General features: G+C 59.9%; 1 protein-coding gene across 12 annotated transcripts in view; it reads right to left on the bottom strand.

The window, feature by feature from the left end:
- Positions 1–695: 695 nt before the first annotated feature.
- ADGRB2 (adhesion G protein-coupled receptor B2) overlaps positions 696–23,236 on the bottom strand; it is a 36,521-nt gene continuing 13,980 nt past the window's right edge. For 3 of the 12 annotated variants that reach the window (XM_070510468.1, XM_070510478.1, XM_044770239.2), the window contains 28 exons: positions 18,231–18,314; positions 17,813–17,977; positions 16,447–16,611; positions 15,661–15,825; positions 15,411–15,578; positions 15,235–15,336; positions 14,969–15,075; positions 13,991–14,185; positions 13,760–13,828; positions 13,574–13,682; positions 12,927–13,260; positions 12,466–12,571; positions 12,229–12,272; positions 11,857–11,983; positions 11,316–11,419; positions 11,114–11,216; positions 10,231–10,381; positions 9,983–10,052; positions 9,502–9,568; positions 9,271–9,356; positions 8,882–8,980; positions 6,658–6,829; positions 6,237–6,332; positions 5,856–5,895; positions 4,571–5,190; positions 2,145–2,180; positions 1,740–1,838; positions 700–1,187 (listed from right to left, as the gene is read on the bottom strand). In XM_070510468.1, the coding sequence (XP_070366569.1) occupies positions 1,002–1,187; positions 1,740–1,838; positions 2,145–2,180; positions 4,571–5,190; positions 5,856–5,895; positions 6,237–6,332; positions 6,658–6,829; positions 8,882–8,980; positions 9,271–9,356; positions 9,502–9,568; positions 9,983–10,052; positions 10,231–10,381; positions 11,114–11,216; positions 11,316–11,419; positions 11,857–11,983; positions 12,229–12,272; positions 12,466–12,571; positions 12,927–13,260; positions 13,574–13,682; positions 13,760–13,828; positions 13,991–14,185; positions 14,969–15,075; positions 15,235–15,336; positions 15,411–15,578; positions 15,661–15,825; positions 16,447–16,611; positions 17,813–17,977; positions 18,231–18,314 (3,869 nt within the window). In that variant the 3' untranslated portion in view covers positions 700–1,001. Of the gene's footprint in view, positions 1,188–1,739; positions 1,839–2,144; positions 2,181–4,570; positions 5,191–5,855; positions 5,896–6,236; positions 6,333–6,657; positions 6,830–8,881; positions 8,981–9,270; positions 9,357–9,501; positions 9,569–9,982; positions 10,053–10,230; positions 10,382–11,113; positions 11,217–11,315; positions 11,420–11,856; positions 11,984–12,228; positions 12,273–12,465; positions 12,572–12,926; positions 13,261–13,573; positions 13,683–13,759; positions 13,829–13,990; positions 14,186–14,968; positions 15,076–15,234; positions 15,337–15,410; positions 15,579–15,660; positions 15,826–16,446; positions 16,612–17,812; positions 17,978–18,230; positions 18,315–23,236 lie in introns of all 12 variants that reach the window. The other 9 variants (XM_070510469.1, XM_070510473.1, XM_070510474.1 and 6 more) reach the window with 7 other exon arrangements.

The raw sequence follows: 23,236 nt of genomic DNA, 5'->3' as shown, positions 1-23,236 counted from the left end.
TAAAGGTGAAGGGTGGGGGGCTCTACCATCTACCAAGCCTGTGCTTGAAGTCCCAGCCCTGCCTCTGACTGTGGCCTTGAGCAAGTCACTCCCCATCTCTGGCCTCATTTTCCTATCCACAAAATAGGCAACCTGAAACCTTCCTGCAATGTTGTGTGAGGGGTCAGGGGTCGTGTGTGTGAAGCTCCTAGCACAGAGCATGGCATGAGACTGAGTGCCAAGTGGTAACAGTCAATACTTAAGGAGCTTCTTCTGTGCCAGGCACTTGCTATGCGCTTTACACGTATTAGTTTGTGTCATCCTCATAACCCAATTACCATCCCCATTTCACAGATGGAGAAACTGAGGTCACTAGGCTCTGCCTTGGCTCCAGCCCAAGCAGTCTAGCCTCTGGGCCCTAGTGAATAGCTGCCACGACCATCATAGCCACTGGGGAAGGTCCCCTCCAAGAGGTCCCACCCCACATTCCCGATCTGCTTACCCAGGCCCTACAGAGGAAGGGGTGTGTCCAAGGTCACCCAGGGAGTCAGGGGCAAGATGCGGTCAGAGCCCAGGTGCCCCCTCCCAGTCAGGGCTGGCCTGACCCCATCACATAATTTGATGAGACCAAGTGAGGTGAACCAAGGAGATGGAGGAACAAAGTCGGGGTCCCAGGGCTGGGCCCTCATCTAGGGGAAGTAAACAGCTCAGCAGCAAAATCCACAGAGTGAAGTTTATTCCCACAAAGTTTCCCTCCCCCCTCCCCAGCCCGGGACAGGGACAGACAGTCTGGGGCAAAGATGGGGCTCCAGTGGCTGAGGGACCTGTGAGAAACAGGGAAGGGCCCTGGCCCCCTAGACCACACCATTTCTGGCTCCCCCAGCCCAGCTGAGTCCACTGCGCCTCCCTGCCCAGCCCTCGGGAGAGGGGAGGGGGGCGCTGGCTCCTGGGTAGTTCCAAAGTGGAGTGTGAAAATAGAGAGATATATATATTTATACGCAGTGGGCAGTCCGGCATGGCACTCACACCTCTGTCTGGAAGTCGCCATCAGGCGGTTCCGTGGGCTCCCAGGCTGTTGCTCGGTGCAGGGCCAGCCGTTCTCGGGGTTTGGGGGGCAGCGAGCCCAACGTCATAGACTTGAAGGTGCTCCAGCTCTGATGTCGCCGTGGTTGGGACAAGCCAGGACGCTCCCCTGGGCTGGGCTTCTCCTGTTGGGGGAGTGGAAAGGGTCCGTGGAAATGGGCCAGTACATTCTCACCCATTGCAATGGAGACAAAGTGAGGAGGCCCAGAGAGGACCAGTGATGCTCAAAGCTACTGAGCAATCAGATGTCAAAGCAGGGTTCAAATCCAGAGCCACCTGGCTCCAGAGCTGGGTTCCTGACCCCTGTGCTCAGAGTGGCCCCCTGGAACCATGTCTTCTGCCTGCCCCACCTCCTCAAGATCCTAGGGAAGCCCCTGTCAATGCTCCCTGTCCCCACACAGCCCCAGAACTGTCGCTTATGCCATGGGTAGGCCCTTGGTGAGGCGAGCCGAGGTTGACCAGGCAGGGAGGCAGGAAATGAGTCCCTCAGAGTCCACCTCACCCCTCCCCCAGCCCAGGGGGACTTAGGCCGGACACGCTGCATTTGGCTGCCCACTTAAGGACACACTCCACCGCTTCTCTCTCTGCAATGGGGGCCATGGGTCAGGGTCCAATCCCAGGGGCTGCTATGCCAGGTCGGGTCCTCGGCTTCGGGCAGCCACGAGAGGGGCCCTCACCTTGGCCGTGGACTGGCTGCGGTAGCGGTCGAAAGTGTGAAATTTCTGGTTGAGCTCGTGGTAGAGTTCCGAGTGCCGTTTCCGGGTGTGCATCACCTTCTGGGAGCCACAGGCTGTCAGAGGTGGTGCTCGCCCCGCCCCGCCCAGGGCACTCAGCGTCCCGGGTCCCCACATCCCTGCCTGCAGCTGGGCCCCTAGGACAAGGCCTGGCTCTCTCCCACCCTAGAGCTATGGGCTTGGGCAGAGAGGGGCTGTTGGGGAGACCCCACCAAAACCACAGGCTTGGGGTCTTGGGATCGGGTTCTGCAATAGGGCGTGGGCTAATTTTAGAAGTAGGCCCTCCAGGGACAGACACCACAGACAGATGCCCGCCCCTCAACACACACACCCACACACAGCACTTACCTCAAAGTCCAGGTCTGAATACCGTAACTTCTTTCGCTGGGAAGGAGCACCAAGGAGGCAGAGAAGGAGAAAGCTTTTTACCACATGCATGGGCTTTAGGGACAAGAAATCTGGTACCCCAGAGTCTGCCTGCTGCACCATCCCCCCAGCCCAGGCCAAGGAGTTAGGAATCCTTCAAGGGTAGCCCTTGGGGTTGTGGGAACCAGGACTGAGGCCTGGGGGCTGAGGCGCCAAGGCACCGCCCGGCCACAGGGCTGCAGCTCCGGCCCCCGGCCCACACTCCCTGCTGCCCCTGTGATGCACACACATGCCCCAACCTGCAGGGAGATGCTCACCAGGAGCATGCATGTGCGTGCGTGCACACACACACACACGGCACACGTGCAGATGCACGACCACAAACAGGCCAAGGGTCACAGTGCAGACTTCCAATGTGGCAGGGACACGATTCCCACATGGGATCACAGAGCAGACGCTCGTTCCTCTGTACCGGGATTCCACCCCTCTGTCCTGCCCTGTCTTGCCCCTTTCTCTCTACCAACCACAGGCTCCCCTCTCCCTGGAACCCTCCACTTGTCCTGCAAACATGAGGACTCAGGTTTTCAGTCCTTCCTTGGACCCACCTTCCTCCTTTCCCTGCCAAACCAGGCCCTGCCTCCCTGACCTCCTCGCCCCCTCACACCTCTCCAGGCCTTCACTGCCCAAGACCACCTTCAAGGTCCCAACAGCCTCCAATCTCGGCAGCGTCCAGTGCGGCTCAAAGAGGAGGCCTGGGAGTGCTCATGAGACCAAGGCCAACTTTCCCAGGTTACACTGGGGAAAGTGAGGTCCAGAGAGGGGAAGGGACTTGCCCCAAGGCCCTCAGGGATGGCACTAAGACACTATCTAGATCTCCGAAGTCCCAGGCCCCACAGACATGCTCACCACCACTGGCCTTCAGGACACCATTCTCTCGGTCCCCCACCTCTCCCTTTTGCTGCCACCCACCCTGGCTTCCCCAAGTAGGCCCTCCACACTCTGCCCTGGATCTTCTCCTGCCCTTGACCCTGCACGTGTGTCGTCTCCATTCTCAGCCACATCTTGCCTTCTGGAGGGAGCAAGACATCTCTCCCTGTCCCCTGCTGCCCACAGGCAGTGGACACACAGCTGTGCCCAATGGAAAAAACTCAGAGTTCCCCGCCCCAAACCCGTTCCTCCGCCTCCGCCCCCGCCCCATCGCAGTTGCCCACACCAGAATTCTGGACGTCATCCTTGACCCCTCAAGATGCTGTGACATTTATGGCTACCTCCCACACAGGGAGCCCATGCTGACCCCTCCTCAGTGGCCCAACCACGGGCAGGTGTCCACAGAACGAAACCTGCCATGACGCTGTGCGCACCCTCCCCACTGCTGGTGTCGAGTGTTCTGTCTTTGTTACGCCTTCCTGTTTCTGCCATCTGCAGCAGAAGCAGGCACCAACTGTTCAAGAAACATTTTGGGAGAAAAACTAAACTTGCGAACCCTCTAGCTGCTAACTTAATTTCCTTTGTGTGGAGGATGGGGAGCAGGTTTCTGAGGCAGAACATGAGCAACCAACTGTGTCAGCTGTGACTCCTGCCCTTTTCCTTATCCACATCCCCCTCATCCCTCCAACTAGAATTCTAGAATGTTCTAGAGTTCCACAGTGGGCCACTACCACCTGCTTGTTGCCAGTGACTCCCTGCAGGGAGCAGGCCTGAGAAGGCCAGAGGGAAGGTGGGGCATCTGCAGAAAACCCACAGAGAAGGACAGAGAGGGGCTTCCATTTTCTCAGGAAGAGAGGGTCCATTACCACAGGCCTACGGGCAGTGCCTGAGGCTGATTTCAGGTATGATAGCAGCAATTCCCAGTTATCTAGCACTTTCCATCTGTTCCATACAGAGATAAATGTTTTTTATCACTCAATTAGTCCTCACGACAAGTCTACACAGAGGCTGCTATCTTATCCCCACTTTGCAAATGAGGAAACTGAGGCTCAGAGAGGTTATCCTCAAGATCTCCCTGCTGATCAGCAGCACTCAGCTCTGAACTGGCTCTCAGCCCAGATTACATCTCTTCTCTAACAACACAGCACTGGGCCTGAGCCACAGGCCTCTTAAAGGAAGACCCATGCTAACCAGGCACCCCAAAGCAGGCACTAGGCAAGTGTGAATGCCTCGAGAAGTCCACCCTCAGTGCACAAAGGCCAAGCCCACTTGAGGAGTTCAGAGAAACCCGGATTCCCTTGGAGCCGCTGTGAGCACACACAGAGGCAGAAACGCACAGCACACACACTCCCGGGAACTTTGTACAAAGCTGCTGCTCTGGGGAGGTTGCCAGCTGCCCCTTCCTGGCTGCTGCCTGCGACTCAGTCTCAGGCACATGGGGCAGGCCTCCCAGCCCCACCCCATGCCCTACAGGCCCTCACCTCCAGGGAGCCCAGCTTCATGGTGGAGCCGGGCACGGTGCGGGGCATGGTCCGGCTACGCTCCCCTGGCTCGGGTACTTGGCGGGCGCTGGGCGTCGGCGGCGGTGGTTGGAAGGTCATCCCATAGGGGTTCTGTAGAGACCCATAGGCAGGGCCCAGCCCCAGGCCCGAGTGGTCCACAGACAGGAAGCTGGGGTAGCCTTCGGTGTGGGTCAGTGTCTTGGCAGCCCGCCGCGGGGTGCCCTCAGGCCGGGCCCTCTGGGGATCCTCGCCACCTCCGCCTCCACTGCCAGGCTGCAGGCTCAGAGTCCGCCGGGGCAACACCATGTAGTCCCCCTCAGAGCCAGGCTCGGCTGGCCGCAGCCATGTGAGGTCCAGCTGCCGCAGGCCACCCTCCCCACACATGTACACGGGGTTGGCCTCCTGGGGAGGCGGCGGCTCCCCCAGCCCTGGTGAGGCTCCCATGGGCACCAGGATATTCCCAGGCAGTGGTGAGAAGCTGAGGCCGCCCTCGGGACCCACGAGGCAGGACTTGGGCTCCTCGTCCTCGTCCAGGGACAGGCGGGACAGTGTGCCCGTGATGGTGGACGGGTTGCAAGTGTTGACCTCCTTGAACAGAACTGGGGGCAGGAGTGGGAGGGAGGTAAGTCCTGGGGAGGAGGAGCCCCCAGATGCCCTTGCCCGGGCTGGGCAGGTACCAAGCCCCTGAGCTTGGACAGAGGAGGAATCTGGGTCCTGAAGAGACAGCTGGGTGGCTGGCACTCTCTCACACTTCAGGGGTTAAGACAACGACTAACCCAGAGGCCACGGTAAGGCAGGGGAAGGCCCAGCTCCCACAGTGCCCTGGTGCAGGTCCTAACCTCTGAGCCCAGAGCCCCAAGGCTGTCTAAAGGGCCTTGCTCCTCCCCCCTCCCTGGGCAGCTCCCCCCCAGGAGACAGACCTGGAAAGAGATTCTAGTAAGAATCACAGAAATGTAACAGCCGCTATGTGCCAAGCACCCTGGTCAGCACTTGATGTCTCCTAATTCACTCAAGGCTCCCACCCACCCTAGGAGGACAGATTTCTCTCCTTTACACATGTGTTAACTGAGGCTCAGAGAGGTAAGCTGTTCACCCAAAGTCACACAGTAAACGGCGTTCAAAGCCTTGAATCCAACTCAGGGCTGTCTGGCTCGAAGCTAATCCTATGGTCAGATCCCTCCCAGGGCCTCCCATGATGGGGCTGGGTGCCCTCCCTTCTTGCCCATCTCCGGGGCCCTTCTTGGCTCTGCCCGAGCACACTCACCTGTCTGACAAGCCAGATCCACATCCTTTTCAAAGTCTGACTATAGGCAGAGAGGGAGAGAGCAGACGGGCAGAGAGAGATCAATGTATCAGGGTGGGGGCTCAGGCCTCTCCCTACCCACCCAGAGGCGCTGCCCATAGCACACTGCCCAATGGGGTGCAGAGAGGCCCCAGACGAGGTCTACTCCAGCCCCAGCTATAGGTGGAGAAACTGCATGGGGAAGGACTTGCCCAGTGCCACCAGCCGTCAGTGGCTGAGCCTGAATCAAACCCAGTCTCTGTCCCCTCCCTGCCATGGATGGGGTAGATGAGGGGTCTGGGGCAGGTGGACGGCAGGGGTGCCCAGAACCCACCTGTGCCCTGCCTAGGCCTGCTCACTCACCAGGATCTGCAGCTGCCCGTTCTTACACGAGTCGGGCGAGTCTTCACTCTCATCGGCCCGGCACACACCCATCTGGCACTTAACCACGTCCTGGACCTGGGGGCAGCGGGGGCCTGCTGGGCCTGAGGCCACCACAGGGCCCCTGGCCACAGCTGGCTGTGCCCCCCACCCCAGGCACCCAGGCAGGAGTGGAAGAAAAGAAGCGCATCCAGCCTAGGGGAAGGTCAGAGGGGAGAAGGAGCCCCAAGAGGCCAGGAGGCCGAGGCCAAGGACAAGGCTGCCCCAGGCCAACAGCTTCCATATCAAGGGCTGCCCAGCTGGGGGTCTGGTCGGGGCCTCATCCTCCCATTTGCATGGTGGGGAGAAGCGAGAGGACTGGCATGGTGAGGGGCAGGCAGCGGCGGGAGAGGCGCAGCCCCACCTCTCGGCGCAGGAAGCAGTGCACAGCGGTGATGACAAAGCCCTGTGCGGAGTTGAAGACAGCGAAGAGGGCCTGGAAGAGGACGGAGCGGCGGTCGGTCATGGCCAGGACGGCAGACATCCAAGTGAGCGCCAGCAGGGGCAGCACCACGCAGGAGCTCCAGAGCGAGGCCCTGAGGACAGCAGCAGAGGGTCCATCAGAGTGACACTCCAGAGGTCAGGGCGGGCTGAGCCCAGGCCTGTACTCAGCCTGGGCCCTTAAGCTCCCCAAGACTGGCAGGGCCCCAAACTCTAAGACCTCAGTAATGTCCCCAAGCAGAGAGGGGCTGAGGAGCCGAGACAGAGAAACAGAACAGAGACAGAAAGCAGAGAACTGTGGGGCCAGAGCAGGGACCAGGAGAGGTGGGAGGGACAGATGCACTGACACAGTAGGACTGAGACAGAGGCAGCATCAGGGGACAGAGACGGAGAAGATGGAAGAGGAGAGGAGGAGGGAGACAGAGGCAGATGCTGTGAGTTTCAGCCTCAATTTGCACAGAATCACAGGCCTGGGCCTCATCCCCAGAGACTGTGGGAGAGGAGGAAAGGAAGAAGATGAAGAGAGACGACAGATATAGTGAGAGAGAGCCTGAGATGGGCAGAGTCACCCAGAAAGATTAAACAGGCAGAGCACAACTCTGGGGAGAAGATGGGGGCCAGGGGGTGCAGCACAGGCTCTCCCTTCAGTTTCCCAAGGAGGGAGCACCGGGCTCCCAGCGGCTGCTCAGAGCCCTGGACAAAAAGATCACAGCTGGGGCTGGCTGTAAGAGCTGGGATCAGGGCCTAAGCCACACCCCACACCACCACCACCACCTTGACAGGTGACAGCAGAGGACAGAAGGAGATAGGCCCTGCATCCAGGCCCCAGTGCCAGCCTGCCCCCACTGGCTACAGCCTACCAGGGCACGGCAGGGCAGTCTTGCCCTACTGGGCCAGGTGCCACACCCAGCCCACTCTGCCTCATGAACGCCCCTGGTGGGAGAGCCAGGCAGCGTGGGCACAGCTCTGGACAAGGCAGAGACATGGGCAGGGGGCCAAGACCTGTTCTAGCAAGAGCAGTTCAGGGCTGTTCAGCCTGGCGAGGGGCGGGCCCACTGTTCTCCACAGCCGCCGGGGGCAGAGCCAAGACTAAAGACAGGGCTAATCACAGTCATATGAGCGACCATTGATTAACCACAATTCTCTGCCAGGCCCTACACTGAACACTTGACGTACATTAGTTCACACTGTGATCAAAACAACTCCAATAAACAGGCATGGGGATTATTATCCCAATTTACAGATGAGGAAACTGGAGTGCGCCCAGCTGGGCAGGGAGAGAGAAAGCTGGGATGCTAAGCCAGCTTGGCCACCTCCAAAGCCCACCCTTTTAACTGCTGGTTCTGAGAGACCGGGTCAGAGAGGCAGATGGCAGCCCAAGTGAGGAGCTTCCACCACGCCAAGCTTCCCAGAGATGCTGCCAGCTGCCTCCAGAGGCACTGAGCTCTCGGATCTTGGAGGTGTGCAAGATAAACCTGGACCCCACTGGTCAAGGAGGCTCAGATGGATCTCTGGCCCTGGGCGGGAGGTTGGGCCCGAGGCCCTTGTGGATTCATTCATTCCACTCTTGCACGGCTGGGGTTTTAAGACTCTCAGCTGCCAGGAGGGTCTCAGTGAACCAAGTCTCTACCTCCAAGATTGTCTGTCCCCCTATTGATTGTGAGATTCGCTGCCTCTGAATTTTTAAGTCTCGAATTCTATGACAGATGATAAGACTCTGTGATTCACTCATTCTAACATTCTTAGCTTCTGATTATCTTATTCTAAGATTCTATCCTTCTAATTCTAAGGTTCTATGGACTCAAAAATTCTAAGAGCCTAAGATTCTACGAGCCTTTGTAGGGTGGGGGTGTAAGGAGGGGTCTGCGGCTGTGCCTGGATAAAACATAAGCCGGGAGTGGGGGCAGGGGTGGGGAGCAAGGGACGGGCACAGGAACCCAGCATTTTCTGGGAGACACAGACATTCACTCCCTGTCATCCTTTGCCACCTCGACGCTGAGCCCTTCAGAGTGTGTGGCAGCTGGCAAGGCAGGGCAAGCTTTCCAGGGCACTGGGCTGATGTCCCTCCTCCCCCAACCATGGGCACTGCCCCCCATTCTTTTGCCCCCGCCCGCCCGCCCCCCCTCTTCCCCGGGGGCACAACTAACATGGCGTTCCTGGCCGAGGCTGAGCTGAGCAGGGGGCTGGGGACCGCTCCACACGCTGAGCAGGGGAGGAGCAGGCTGGCCCAGGGGCACCGCTCCGACCTCGGGGGCGGCACAGACACGGGAGAAGGGGGGAAACACATGGGAAGTGGGAGGAGATGGGGCAACGTGAGCCCCGAGTGGGATGGGGGGGGAGGGCAGACGAGAGAGAGAGGTGGGTTAGGGCGGGTGAGGGGCTGCAGCTGAGCACTCCGGGTGCCCACCTTGCCTGCACCCTTGATGCGCCAAGGTCAGGGAGCCCCGGTCACGCCGTCAAGCCCTGAGACTCCGAGAGTGGCCACGGCCCTCCCTACACCATTTCCCTCAAGGCGAAGTCGCAGAGACCCCCTTACCCGGCCCTCTGCTTCTTGGACTTGTCTGAGATGCCATCACGCGCCATGAGCTTGTTGAAGACGATGATTCCGATGAGCATATTCACCTGGGGGCCCGGTGGAGCGGGGTGGGGGAGACAGGATCACCAGTTGCCCTCCTGGCAGGGAAACCCCCAGGCAGGAGCTGTGATACAGGGAGGAGGTAGAGCCCCTGGGGCCACGCCCCTCCCCGGACGCTGAAGGGGCACATACCAGGACAATGACGGCTGCAGGGCCTACAAAGGCGTAGAGCAGGCCACCCTCCAGGGAGAGCCAGCAGCTGGGGTAGGGGGCAAAGAGGGGGCGTCAGATACCAGCAGGTTCGCTCCCCACCCTCAAACACCACCCCTCAGTGCCCCCTGGGCTGCCAGGCCCACATCAACAGACAGGGTTAGAGTGAGCCACTGGGTCTTGCTGAGCCTCAGCTTCCCCTCTAATAAAGGCCCAGGCCCTGAGGCTACCATGAGGAGAATACAAGGCTGATAGATCCCTGAGCTAAATGGTTCTCAGAGATTCTCTGATCCCAACACATCCTTCTATGTCAGGGAAACCGAGGCTCAGAGACGGAGAAGAATTTGTCCAAAGTCCCAAAGCAGATGTGGGCTAGAATTGCAGCCTAAGAAGGCCTGATGCCCAGTCTGGTAACCTAACAGGTCCACTAACTCCCAGTGCCCACCACGGGAGGCCCACGTACTAGCTGGATGTACCATATCCTTTGGTGCGGGTAAAGCCCACAGACACGGCCACCACCAGGGCAGGCAGACCTGGAAGAGTGGGAGGAGCCACAGTGAGACGGTTGCCAGGCCTCAGGGTCCTCTCCTCCCAGACCCCCAGCCCGGATGCGCCTGTGCCCAGAGAGCCAGGCCAGGGCCAGAGCTGAACCTCTCCTGCTGACCCTGCCCCCAAGGCCCAGGGACAGAGGCCAGCAGGGGCCCTGCTCACCCCAGCCCAGGCAGAGGAAGCGCTTGCGAACGAGGCGGGTGCGCATCCGCCCGATGACAGCCAGGTAGGACTGCCAGGCCTCAGTGAGCACCCAGCAGAAGGAGGAGAGGAAGAAGAAGTGCAGGAAGGCGGCTGTCATGGTGCACACACCCTGCAGGGAGAGGGAAGGGGAGGGAGTGGCCCTGAGCAGCCGCCAGGCCGGGAGGTGCCAGGCGTCCCACGCCCGCCACTGGGCGCTGCCATGGCCGCCCACCCGAGCTCCACCCACCACAGAGCCCTGCCAGGCACCCCCGCCTTCCTGCACCCACACACAGCACGACACAGGCCCGGTGACACACAAGCAGCACTCGGCATCCGGGAGGCGGGTGGGCAGGCCACCCACGCATAGATGGGGCTGGCAGGGAGGGGGGCAGACAGGAGCACCTACCACGTCACAGCCACGCAGGCCCCACGCCTGACACTCATGGTGCTGGCACTGGGCGCACAAGGCCGAGGGGGCATGAGGGACAGCCAGCATAGGTCATTCACAGGCAGGTGACACAAGAGGCCTTGCTCAGGCTCCCACGTGCCCGCAGACATGAGGCGGCCCAGGCTCCACAAATGCCACCCACCCAACACACGTGCACACAGGTTCGTGTACACGTCCACAGATGTACACAGACGTTCGTCACTGGAATACACACACACCCCTTCTCCAGCGCCCTCACGGATGCTCACACACACTATTTCCCACACACACCCTCACTCAACACACGGCTCAACTGTATACAAACATCTCTCACTAAGTTACCTACACACAAACACACACCGCCACCTGCAAACACTCTCCGCCCCGCCCCCCCCACCTCGCTCACACCCTGCACCCCCGTGAGCCTGCACCTGCCTTGCTCAGCACCCGCGACTGGCCCACAAGGATCAGGATGTTGGAGGCCAAGATGGACAGGCAGAAGTTCAGCAAGATGATGGAGCGTTCAGACTTTATGAACCTGCGAGGGCACGGTGGGCAGAGACAGAGGAGCCAGCTGCCCCACCCAACCTGGGGTTGCCGGCCACCTCCCGCCCCGCCCTGCCTGTGTCCCACCTACCTCCAGAAGGCGGCGTAGATGGCAAGGAGGGTGAGCAGCGCCATGCAGGACACGGCACAGCCGATCACGAGGGGGACCGAGGGGGAGCCTGCCAGCTCCAGGGTCTTGGGGAGACGAGCAGAGGGAGAGGGCAGCTGCAGGGGTGACCTTATCCTCCCCGCTCCCTGTCTAGTACAAACTGGCATCTGCACCTTTGTCATACCCATGCACAGAAGGGGACTCACCGCTGTGTTCACATGTGCACAGAGCAGACCCAGTCACACACGTGGACGCATATTTATGCTCAGTCACCCCCTCTTCCACACACAAGCTGACACATGTGTGTGTCCATGCACGCAAACGCCCACCACCACACACCCCAGGTACATGTCATCACTGTGACCACCATCCCGGGGACAGCCTTTCATGCACAATCCCACAAGTGTACCTGCTCAGGTGCAGAAGCGGGATCACCCAGGTCCCTGCCAAGACTGTCAGAGATGGCCACCAGCAACCCAGGAGCCCCCTCCCCTGCCTGACCCAGGCTTTTCCTCCCACTCACCAGGTCCTTGGGCGGCTGGGCCAGCACAGCAAAGGTGGACAGGTGCTGGCACTGGCAGCGGGTGTGGGCTGCCTGGGTCTCCAGGGTCTGGCAGCTCTCGGTGTCCCAGTCCCCTGAGCTGGCATCTCTTGGGTGACGGGAGAAGTGGACTGAGCCCCAGGCCAGCTGTACTGGCCACTGCCCAAGGACAAGTGAGATCCAGGGCAAGGCCACGTCTAAGAGGCAGGCAGTTGGGAGACCCAGGATGTGCTGTTGATCCCTTAGGCCCAGGATGGCACCAAGGAACCCTTTGACCTCACGGGCAGGAGGTCCCCTCCTGAGGAGAAGTCCTGGGGCAGCCCCCTCCCCACACAGAGCCCTGGCCCAACTCACGCTCTGGAGTAGTCCCAGCTGGCGCAGTGGGGATCTGTGGTGCCCTGGGGAGCAGAAGACATGAGCGCAGTGTGGGCTGGGGAGCTCACCAGCCCTGATCACCACCAGCCTGCCACGGCAGGCCCCACACAGGTCAGAGGTTCAGCCTGCTATGGGACAGACCACCTCCCCATCAGACAGGCCTTTGGCCACTCACGTTAGGGTATACCTGGGGTCCCTGTCTGGGCCCCCACTCACGTTGATGATGTAGGAGAGCTCCACTGTGATGAGAGGCTCAGCTGGTGGCTGGGTGGGGGGCCGCACAGTCACTGTCATTACCCTGGATGTGACGGCTAGCGGGGGCCTGAGGGACAGGCACTGAGGTTGGCTCCTGCCTGCAGGTGCCCAGACCCAGGGAGGATTTCCGAAAGTACTTTGGATGGGGGGCAGCGGGCAACCAGAGAGCCAAGGCCCAAAGCAAGGCCTAGAGCTCGGTGGGGTCTAGAGCTCAGTTCAACACTCCCTGGACCCCCCTTGAAGCCTCTGGGAGCTGCATGGTCATCTTTGAGAAGGACCAGTGTCCAGAACCAGGCGAGGGCTCCCCAAGGCTGCAGGAGGCCACAGATGGCTGTCTCTGTGGCCAACACAGGCTCAGCTCCTTCCCTCACCTGGGCCTCCTGGACCCTCAGCAGCCCGATCCACCCCTCCCAGGGACTCACCTGGGGGGCGGCAGGATGAGGCCGAGGGTGCGGTAGAGCACAGCACCGATCACAAAGTAGGAGGAGGACTCCTCGGGGTCTGCCGGGAGGAGGCGCTGGTGGGAGTAGCCTGGACCAGGGGGCACCGTTCCCGGGCCCCTCCCCCTGCCAGGGCTGCCTGCTGCTGCCCCAGATGCAGCTGGCTTCCCTGGGGAGGAGAGGCTGAGCACCTCCTTGGGCAGGAAGAGGCGGTCCTCAGAGTGCCGCACCCAGTCCTTCATGCCCCGGCGGCCCCGCATGGGGAATGTGATGTCGCTGGACACAGCGGAGACGGGCTCTCTCTGGATGCTGATCACTGCAGGGGAGGAAAGGGGGCAGATCGCACCGGAGACAGACAGACAGAGACAGAGGGGACAGACACAGGAGAGAAGACAGACGTGGGGGAGACAGACATCAGGAAGGCAGATGCAGACACGGAGGTCAGTACAAACACAGAAATGGGGGAAGGGAAGAAACACAAAGAGAAAGATACAAATAAGGGGTTAAATGAGGGAAAGACAGGGCCAGAGACAGAGAGAAATAGGAAGAGCCCTCAGAACCATCCCTTCCCAAGGGTGGCCTGGGTTCCACCACATCCTGCACCCCCTCCCTTGCCTGCCTCCTAGTACCCAGGTTGTCTGTGACGATCAGAGAGCTCTGGAAGGCCTTGAGAGCATCGCCCACCAGGTGAATGAAGTCCTCCACAACACGGAGCAGGTGCACGGAGCCAGGGGACACCTGGGGGCAGAGAGTTTGTAAGGGTCCAAGGCGGGGGTGGGTCATAGGGGAAGAAGCCTGGAAGCCCAGGCCCTTACCTGCTGAGCATCATCCCACTTGTCCTTGTTCTCTGCATCCACCATGAAGCTCACTACCTGGAAGAAGCGCTGGGGAAAGAGCAGCAAGTGTCGGGAGGGGCCAGCCCAGAGATGGGAGCTCTCCCGTTACAGCCAACTTGTCACCCCCAGCAGACTCTGCCACGGGGGCTCGGCCTCCCACTTCAGTCTGGGGCTTCAGCCCTGCTTCCTTTTGGTGAGTCAGGGCGGTACCTGCACATCATCAGCCGAGGGCACATAGGTGGCCCTCTTGAAGGTGTCAGTGACGTTCCTCAGAATGTCCACGGAGAAGAGCAGATCCCCGCTATAGTAGGTGCGCCGGGCCAGCAGCTCCTGCAGGCTGCGCACCACTTGTGACATGCCCTCACCCGCCAGCATGCGCTGCCCCTTGGCCAGGTGCTCCCGAAGCTGCAGGTGACAGGTGGACTGCTGTCACTGGTATGCAGGAGCTGGGACCAGCCCCTGGCCCGTCCCACTCCAGTCCACCTATTGCTTGTATCCGGGGTAGAGGGAGGGGGAAAAAGTCAGATAGAGATGCTTGAAGGGGCCTGAGAAAGAGATCCATAAAGAGAGAATCTCCAAAGATACTTTAAAAAGACTGAAACAGAAATAGCTAGAGCAAGAAGGTGCTCAGATGTACGTATAAAAGATGATAAGCACAGTACAGGGACAGGGTACCTTCCCATCCCAGAGGGGTCATGCACACTCTGGGGTGTGATGCTCACTCTCTCTCTCTCTCTTTCAAATACAAGCCCCAAATGCAAATACACAGCAAATATCAATTACAATCAAACATCTACACACAGGCCACATTCACTGACAACATTCTTACCCCATGCCAGGCCCTCGGCTGGGCACTGGGGACACATAAATAAATTCAACTTTGCCCCTGCCTTCAAGGAGCTCCCAGTCTAACAGAACACAGACATTTTAAGGAGCGCTCCTAACACCTAATGACTAAGCAGCTCAGGGGGCCATAAGGGCATCAGGGCTAAGGGAAAGACACTTGAGAGTTAGGCCCTGAGGTATGAGTAGGAGTTTGCCAGGCAAGGAGAGGCACAGCCAGGCAGAAGTGGGCACAGCGAATATATGCCAAGGCATACGGGCATGAGCAAGAACCAAGCTCCCCCCACCCCCTACCAGTGTCTGGAACAGATCCTACATCACCCCAGCCCAGCAGGGCACACTCACTGATAGATACAGGTAGCGGTACTCATGGGAGATGCAGCGGGCAAAGCTGGGCAGCCCCCAGTATGCCACGCCCTGGGCACTGAGGAGGCAGCGGCGGCTGGCAGACCCTGCAGGGGAACAGGACAGAGGGTTGGGAGTGGGGGCTAAGCTCTCACCCACTTCGCTCCGCACCTCAGGATGGAAGCTCAATGAAGCTGGGGGCCCAGAAGGGGGCAGCAAGGATGGCGGGGGTGGGTGCCTGCAGGGAGAGCCACCCCGCCCCTCACCCGAGGCATTGGGGGGGCACTTGTTGTAGATGATCTCGCCAGCAGCTGCCTTCTTCCACGTCATCAGCATCACGTACTCGTCCCTGCACATCTCATGGAAGGCTGTGGGTACAGCGGAGGCGCTCAGCCAGGCCCACATGCTTGTCCCCCAGCCCCCTGGGTGATGCGGGCAGTACCTGGACACCTCTTCTCACTGCAGGGCTTCACCTCCTCTCCGGTGCCCTCGCAGGGGTAGCCCTGCGCGCCCGTGGCCTGGCACATGCGGAAGCGGCGCTGCCAGCCAGTGTCACACGTCTTGGAGCATAGGCTCCACGCATTCCACGGCCCCCACTTGCCATCTGTGGCTGCAGGAGATGGGGGCATGAGTGGCCCCAGGTGCCCCCAGGGCCAGGGCCGCCACTTGCCGCCCTTGCACCAAGCACTCACCCGGGCACTCAAGGTTGCCACACTCGCGGGTGTCGGTGAGGGCACCCGTACACGTGGCCCAGGCTGGGCCAGCCACACTGCACTTCCGGCTGCGCTGCTGGGTCCCATTGGCACAGGACGTGGAGCATGGGCCCCAGGGACCCCATTCTAGCCACTGGCCTTCCACTGCATGGGGAGACACAAGCAGGGGTGGCCGTTGAGCAAAGGGTGTGAGGACTGGTGGGGGCAGAGCACCACAGGGAGATGGCAGAGCCTGCTGGCATTCAGATTTGAGCCAGGTATGACCCACTAAAGAGGCGTGAATGAAGGGGGGCTGGAGTGAGCAGGTGGTGCCTGGGCCTGGTCCTGCCTGCCTGTCACCAGCTCCTGGAACACAACCTACCTCCCCACTCAGCACGGATGCACGTGCTCTTTTGGCTAGGGAAAGGGGACCCCAGGGGCACTTTCTGATCTTTGTCCATGCTTAAGCCCAGTTCTGTGTCCCCTCCCAGCACAGCTGGCCATAAGCACCAAAGTGCTATGAACAGCAAGGGTAGCCCAGGGCTTAGGGGAAGGGGCACCGGTAAGCAGCCCCCTTTTGATGGGGTCACAGTGTGCCAATTCCAAATCTAGGCTGGGCCAGGTCACCTCCCACGCTGGCAGGTATACTTTGCGGGTCTCCCCATGCTTAGTCAAAGTTCATGGGGCCCCCAGGGACAGGGCACGGGACCTGACTGCCTCCCCTGGGTCTCCCGACCCCCACCCGGCTGGGCAGCGCCCGCCTGGAAGCCCACGGGCGCTACTGACCCGGGCAGGCGGCCATACTGCAGAGCTTAGTCTGCAGCTCGGGACCCTCGCAGGCCTTGCCGCCGTGCTGGGGGGGCACGCAGGTCCGCATCCGGCTCCGGGACCCCCGCCCGCAGCTGCGGGAGCACAGGCTCCAGGACCCCCACTCCTCCCACACGCCGTGCACTGCAAGGAAGCACGTGGCCGGTGGCTGGGCGGCACCTTGGCCCCGCCCACTGCCCATCCGCCCACCAATCAGGAGTTCGGCAGCTCTGCGACCACTCCTCATTGGCTCTTCCCTGGGTTCTGTTGCCAGGGAGATCTCTCAGGGCGCCAGGACTCCGCCCTTTGAGGGGATGTGGAAGATACAGGCTTCTAGTCCCAATTCACACAGGCCACCTCCTGTGGACACCCGGCAGGGAGACTAGGATCAACCCAGGAGGGGAGCCAGGGGTCCCAGGGAAGGGCTCAAGATCCGCCCCACCCCACCCCACGGCTCCCCATCCCCAGACCCAGAGCATGAATTCAACACGGCAGCCCTGGGGCAAGAGAAGTGCCCCTCCCAGCCCCAAGCGCATGGACACACAATAGACACGAACCTCTACATGGACACTGATACAAAGCGCTCACACTCTAGAACACAGCTTGGCCCCAGCCCTCTGCAAGCTCCTGCCACACCCTCGTGTACCAAGACTCCTTCCCAAGTAGGCCCTACTTCAAATCCACAGCCAGGCGCTGGCCAAGGCCTAGGCACCACTTCACTCCCGCAGGGCACAAGGAGCAGGACCAGCTGAAGCCGCTCAGCCCCACCCCTCTGTGCTGGACCATCTGTCCCAGGCAGGCACATGCACGTTCTCCAGAACTTCATGCTGAACTCGGGAAGGCTTAGGAGTCTGGGGGGTTCCCTGGGGAGTGGGATGGGGAGCCAGAGGAGGGAGGAGATGGTCAGGGAAGGTTTCATTAAAAAAAAAAAAAAGGTGGCATTTGTCTTAGATCTTGAAGGACAGGCTGAATTTTAACAGCCAAGGTAGGGTGGGAGGGATAGGACAAGAAAAACCAAAGGCAGGGAGGCAGGAAAGTGCTAGAGGTGCCGGTACGGCCAGAGCGTAGGGAACAAGGAGAGCGACCAGGGTAAAAAGATGAGCCTTGATTACCGGGACGTAGGCATCAGGGGAGTGATGTGCCCAGAACCGAGCCCACTAGTGTGGGCTCTGGTCTGATTCATCTGTGTCCCCAGTTCTCTGTGTGGAGCTGGGCACAGTGTGGGGAACAGTCAAATTTGTTGAATGAAAGGAGAAGGCACCAACCATCTTTGGAAGATTAACCTGCTCAAGTCCCAGGCAGGACCTAATGCTGCAGGCAGAGCGGGCGGGGATGACGGGCATACCTGGGCAGGTGGCCGAATTGTTGCAGGGCCGGGTCTCCCGCAGGGGCCCGCTGCACAGGGTCCCATAAGGGGAGGACACACAGGAGCGGGTCCGCACCTGCAGACCCTGCCCACACGTCAGGGAACACACGCTCCACGGGGACCACTCCTCAGCTGCCGGGTCGCCTACGAGAGAGGGACAGCGTCGGCGGCAAGGGGCACCTCCCAAGCATTCAGTCTCTAGGGATCCCCCTACCCTGACCCCAAGTGACAGGCTCTTCAGGAGGCAACCCGGCCCTGCCCACAGGCCTCACACGGCAGAGAGATGCGACTGAGCTCCAGAACACAGACACAGACGGGCACATGCCAAGCACGCACACTAGCAGACGCCACATAGTCGGGCCCCCGCCACAGAGGAAGGGAGGCGGGCCCGAGTTACCTGTCTGCGCCATGTACAGCCCAGGCTCATCTGCCGACCTTGGCCACTGGGTTTTCACCTTCGGTTCCTCTTCCGGCTCCTCACCTGGAACACGGAGGTGGTGGCAGGGGCTCAGCAAAGGCTGGTCTGTCCTGCTAGAGCGGCACAGAGAAGGCAGCCTTGCTGGCCCTCCAGCCTTAGGGTCTGGAACCAACTGCAGGAGATGCTGAGTGAGCATCACACTCTGCCCCCTGGCCCACCGCCACCATTTTACAGATAAGGAAACTGAGGCTCAGAAGGCCACGCAGGACTCCCCCGAGCCTCGCAACCATGTTTTCCTCCTCCTGCCTCAGCCAGACTGGGGGAGACTGGAGAGCAGTGGCTGCTCATATTAATGAGCTCTGGGAAGCTTCCGAGCCAAGTGCTGTCCATACGTATCTCCTTTAATCCTCCTCTAGGAAGTAGGGATCATCATCTCTGTTTAAAGATGAGGAAACTGAGGAAGAGAGAGGGGAAATGACTTGTCCAAGACCACACAGCTTCGTGAGCCTGAAGCACAGGCTCTTTCCCCTCGCTGGGCTGACTCCTAGGGCTGACAAACAGCCAACTTGGACACCTGTGACCACTGCCCAAGCCTGCCTCTGGGACAAGATTCATGGCAAGCCAGGGGCTGGGTCTTGGGCCCGGATTCCACTCCCCAAGCAGCACTGGACTATGACCTGGAGGCACGGGTCAGAATGCTGCTCCTCTGAGACCCAAGGGCCTGGGGCAGGTGTCTACATCCAGCAGACCCTCCCCCACTGCCCCTGGGGCCAGGAGAGCAGCAGGTGCTCCAGGAGGCCACTGCTGCCTTGGCCCCAGCCTCCCCGGACTCTGGGCTGCCCTGATTTACGTGTCTGGTCTAGGTCTTGGAAGGACCGCCAGCCCTGGAGGAGGGGCTGGGAGCTCCCATTCTCCAAAGCCCGCCTTCCTGCTCAGACATGAGCTCATCTAGGCCCTCTCCCACAGGCTGGGTAGCAAGGATGGAGGCCACTGTTAAGTGCAGAGCGGAAGACCCAGCTCACGTAGAGGATGCTGGGCAGATGAGACTGGAACAGCATTTGGGACAGAGCTCAGCCCATGCTATCCCCAAACTAGATGGTACTCCTTTCCTGGACTCCTAGCCCCTCCCCTATTTCTGGAAGCCAGCACCAAACAGGTACTCTGCGTCTGCAAGAACCCCAGGGACTGTACTCTCCCTGCCTCCTGCCGCCCAGCGCAGGCTCTGTGTCTGAGAGACAGCCCTCCTGACAGGCACAGAGCGGCCACCCTGAGCAAAGTTGCTGTGCAGGGGACCCTGAACTGCCACTCAGCCCAGCTTCTTCTGGTCTCATCCACTCCACAGCCCTCCCCTCCGCCTCAGACACCAGTCTCAGGACCTCATCTCTATCACGCCCGAAACTTCTCCACCATCTCTGAAGCCTGGTCCCCAGGACAGCTTCGGAGTCAGGCAACCCTGGATCCCAACTGAAGTGTGGACAGTGGCCAGCTGTGTGACCTTGGGCAAGTGTCTTTACCTCTCTGACCCTGTTTTCACCTCTGTAGAACACTCAGAATACCCCCTACCTCGCGGGCTGACTTGAGGACACCCTGACATGAGGCCACGAAGCCCTCAGCACCCTGCTGGGCACATGGCAAATGCTCGGAGGGCAGTAACTATCTAGTGTATTTTACCATCTCCCCTCCCCTCCCAATCTCCACCCCTTCGGCTCCCTCACATGCCTCCTTCAGCCCCCTGGGCCTCAGCCCTTTGAACAGCATCTGCCATCCCTCCTGGGCTCGCTTCAGGCCCTGCCTCTATCAGGGCCACTGAGAAGGTGTTGGTGCCACGCCTGTCAGCTCCTGAATCCCCTCACCCAACCATTCCACCTCACCCGCTCAGCCAGTCCCCAGCCCCAGAGCCTTGTGACAAACCGCCTTCTCCAAGCCCACCCCCAGGCTGCTGAGGAAATCTATGGCTGTGCCAACTGGCACCACAACAGATTCAGGGCTGCACGTCCACTGGTCACCCAGGGCTTCTCAGCTCCCCGCCTTTGCCATTCCTCACCTCGGCTGGCCGGGCCAGACCCTGACCTCTCTCCTCAAGCCATCTCGGCCCACTCTCTCTGCCACAAGCTCCTTGACAGGCAAAGCAGAAGCTGACACGGGAGCCCCCGACTTCTTGCTCCACGCCTGTGACTCCCAACTTCCCTGCAGCCCCCCAGGCCTGGTCCCGCAGCCTACCCCTCCCCCTTCTCAGGAGGGCCCATCCATCATCCCCTCTCTCCAGCACCTCGTCAGCATTCTCTCTCCGTCGCAGCCCGTGCACCGACTGAGGCGGCCTCCATTCTGGAGGGAGCCCTCCTCTGACTCTCCTTCCTCCTCCAGCCACTGCCCTCCGGCTTCTCTTCACCACCACCGAGTGGTCCACAGCTGGCACTCCAGTTTCTCACCTGCCACTCATGTCCTGGCTCAAATGTCGCCTCGCCTGGTAATTCTCTGCAGACTGGCTTCTGACCACATCTTTCTGCTGAAACTGTTTCTGACAAAGTCATCACCGCCCTCCTTGTTGCTAAGTCCTATGGACGCTGTGCAGCCTCCTCTCGCTTGACCCCTGGGCACTTGGCCCTGCTCACTCTTCCCGCCTTGAAACATTCCCCTCGCCTGCTCCCCTGGTTTCCTCCCACCTCTCTGGCTCCTGTCTCAGGCTCCTAGACTGGTTCTGACTTCCTGTTGCTTCCCACATCAAGCATCCACGCTTGTCCTGTTTTCACTGCACACTCCCTCAGCCCAAGGCTTAAATAACCCCTCTGAATGGCTGCTCTCAAGTCATTATCCCCCCCGCAACCCACCCATGCTCCATTCCTGTATAGATTCCTGCCTCCTGAACAGGTCTTCTGACAGGGGGCCCTCAAACTCAGCATGTCCTCTCAAACCTCCACCTGCTTGTTCCCCACCTTCTTTACCTGGAAAACTCCTACTTGACCTTCAAAACCCACCTCAAATGACCTCTCGTGTGTGAACTCTTCCTTATCCCCCACTCCCCAGGCAGGGTTGGCTGTCCCCTCTCCTTTGTGCCCTCTCATCACAGATGGTTCCATCTTCTGACTGTCTGAACTTTCCCCCGACCCATGAGCCCTTTAAAAGAAGGCTGTGTGTGAGCCATCTTCCTGACCACAGTGAACACTGGCACAGAACCAGGCCCTGAGAAATATCAATAGACACCGATGAACACGACTGCTCCTAGCTTCCCCTGTACCCCACGGGGGTCACTGGAAACGGTCATTTGTAATCTCGAGCATCAGCTCTGCCCAGCAGTCCTCCACCTAGACCACCCCCGAGCCTGACACCCATATATTAACAAACACTGTGGAGATGCTCTTCCACCTTTTGCAAATCCAGCCGAGAGTCCCCTCATCCAGCTCCTGTATTGGCATCTTGACCATCACTGTGTCTGTCGCAACCCCCATCCACCAGCCTGGCACCCGGGAAGCCCATCAAACCCAGACACGTGAGAAACCAGCCTGACCTGCTTGTCGTGGACTCACACTGCCGTGTGTGCTGCGTGAAGCCAGGCTCCACGCTGGCTTCCTGCGGTCCCCGTGTCCTCTACTAACCACTCACCAGCTGTTTGCTGGCCAGCCCCACGATATAACTAGAGGTGGTGTTGATGGTTTCTAGATTCCAGCCTATCTGAAAACCAGAACGTGTCCCAGGTCCAGCTCTGAGTCCTTCTCCTAGCCTCCCGGGCTGGGCCAGAGAGGGGATGGAACAAGCCCAACGTCACACAGCTAGGACCTACAGTGACCACTCTCTCCTCCACCACCACCCCACCTCTTTCAGAGAAGAGGCCAGCATTTATCTAACCCCCACGTGAAAGCCAGTTCTCCCTGAAGGGGAACGAGGACAGATAAGACCAGAAGTGTTATCTACTGAAATAAACGTCCATTCAGCATGTACCGCATGCAGGCCCCAGGGCTCTGGGCCCACGGCAGGGGAAGTCTGAAAGAACGCTGCACTGCAAGGACCAGGAGGGGTCCAGGAAGGGGTGTGAACACCCCCAGAGCTCCTGGGCGTCCCACCTGGTGAGCTCCGCAGGCCTGCTGGACCAGGGGCTCCGATGCTCGCCATCCTGCGATCCATCAGCTTTCCCACCTGGCTGCCTGCATCGGGCACAGCCGGACCCGCCGCCTAGGACCCGCCTCCCGGCTCAGCCCTGAGGACCCCTTCACTGTTTGTTTTGTTGTGAATAAGGAAATGTTTGCTGCACGACTCCCATGTGCCGGGCACCGTGCACTTGCCATCAACTTGCTGAGTGCTCATTAGGATGGGATCCCTGAGGTCGCAAGCTGGAGATAGGCTGATGTGGGATCGACCCCAGGCCTCCTGGACTCGGGGGGCCACACTCCTTCTACTGGACTGCACTGGCTCTGACAAAATGCACCTCAACTCAGACCTCCTCAGAGAGGCCTTTCCAAATTCCCACAGGTCCCCGAGTCACCCCCTCGCCCCATCAAGTCCCCTCAGACTTGCCTCTATTATCCTGTTTTTCTACCACTTTCTAATTGCTCCCTTGCACATCTACCTGCCCCTCCCCCACGGTGAGCCTGATTCACTTCTGTATCCTCCAGAGTGATCCTCTGGGAGCCCAGCTCCAGCCACACACACTCCCCTACGGAAGAACCTTCCACGGCTCCCCACTGCCACAGCCACAGTGTAGACCTCTAGCCTGGCATGCTCCGGCCCTATGGACCTGTCCAGGCCTGATTTCCCCTCCCCACCAGGCAGCCAAGCACACTGCAAGGTCATGTTGGCCAGCGGGAAGGACAAAAGATTTGGGAACCAGACAGATAGGTAAGTTTGATTCCCAACTCTGCCACAGTCTTGCTGTGTGCCCTTGGGCAAGTCACTTCATCTCTCTGAGCTTAAAAAGCAACTGAAAATAATGAGATTTCCTACCACAGGTTTATCGTGAGAAGCAAAGGAAATAAGAGACTTGGACCGCCTGG

Source organism: Equus asinus, chromosome 5, assembly GCF_041296235.1.
Source record: "Equus asinus isolate D_3611 breed Donkey chromosome 5, EquAss-T2T_v2, whole genome shotgun sequence".
NCBI lineage: Eukaryota > Metazoa > Chordata > Mammalia > Perissodactyla > Equidae > Equus > Equus asinus.
Note: the sequence above shows the minus strand (reverse complement) of the source record. Positions and strands in the feature narration are given on the sequence as shown.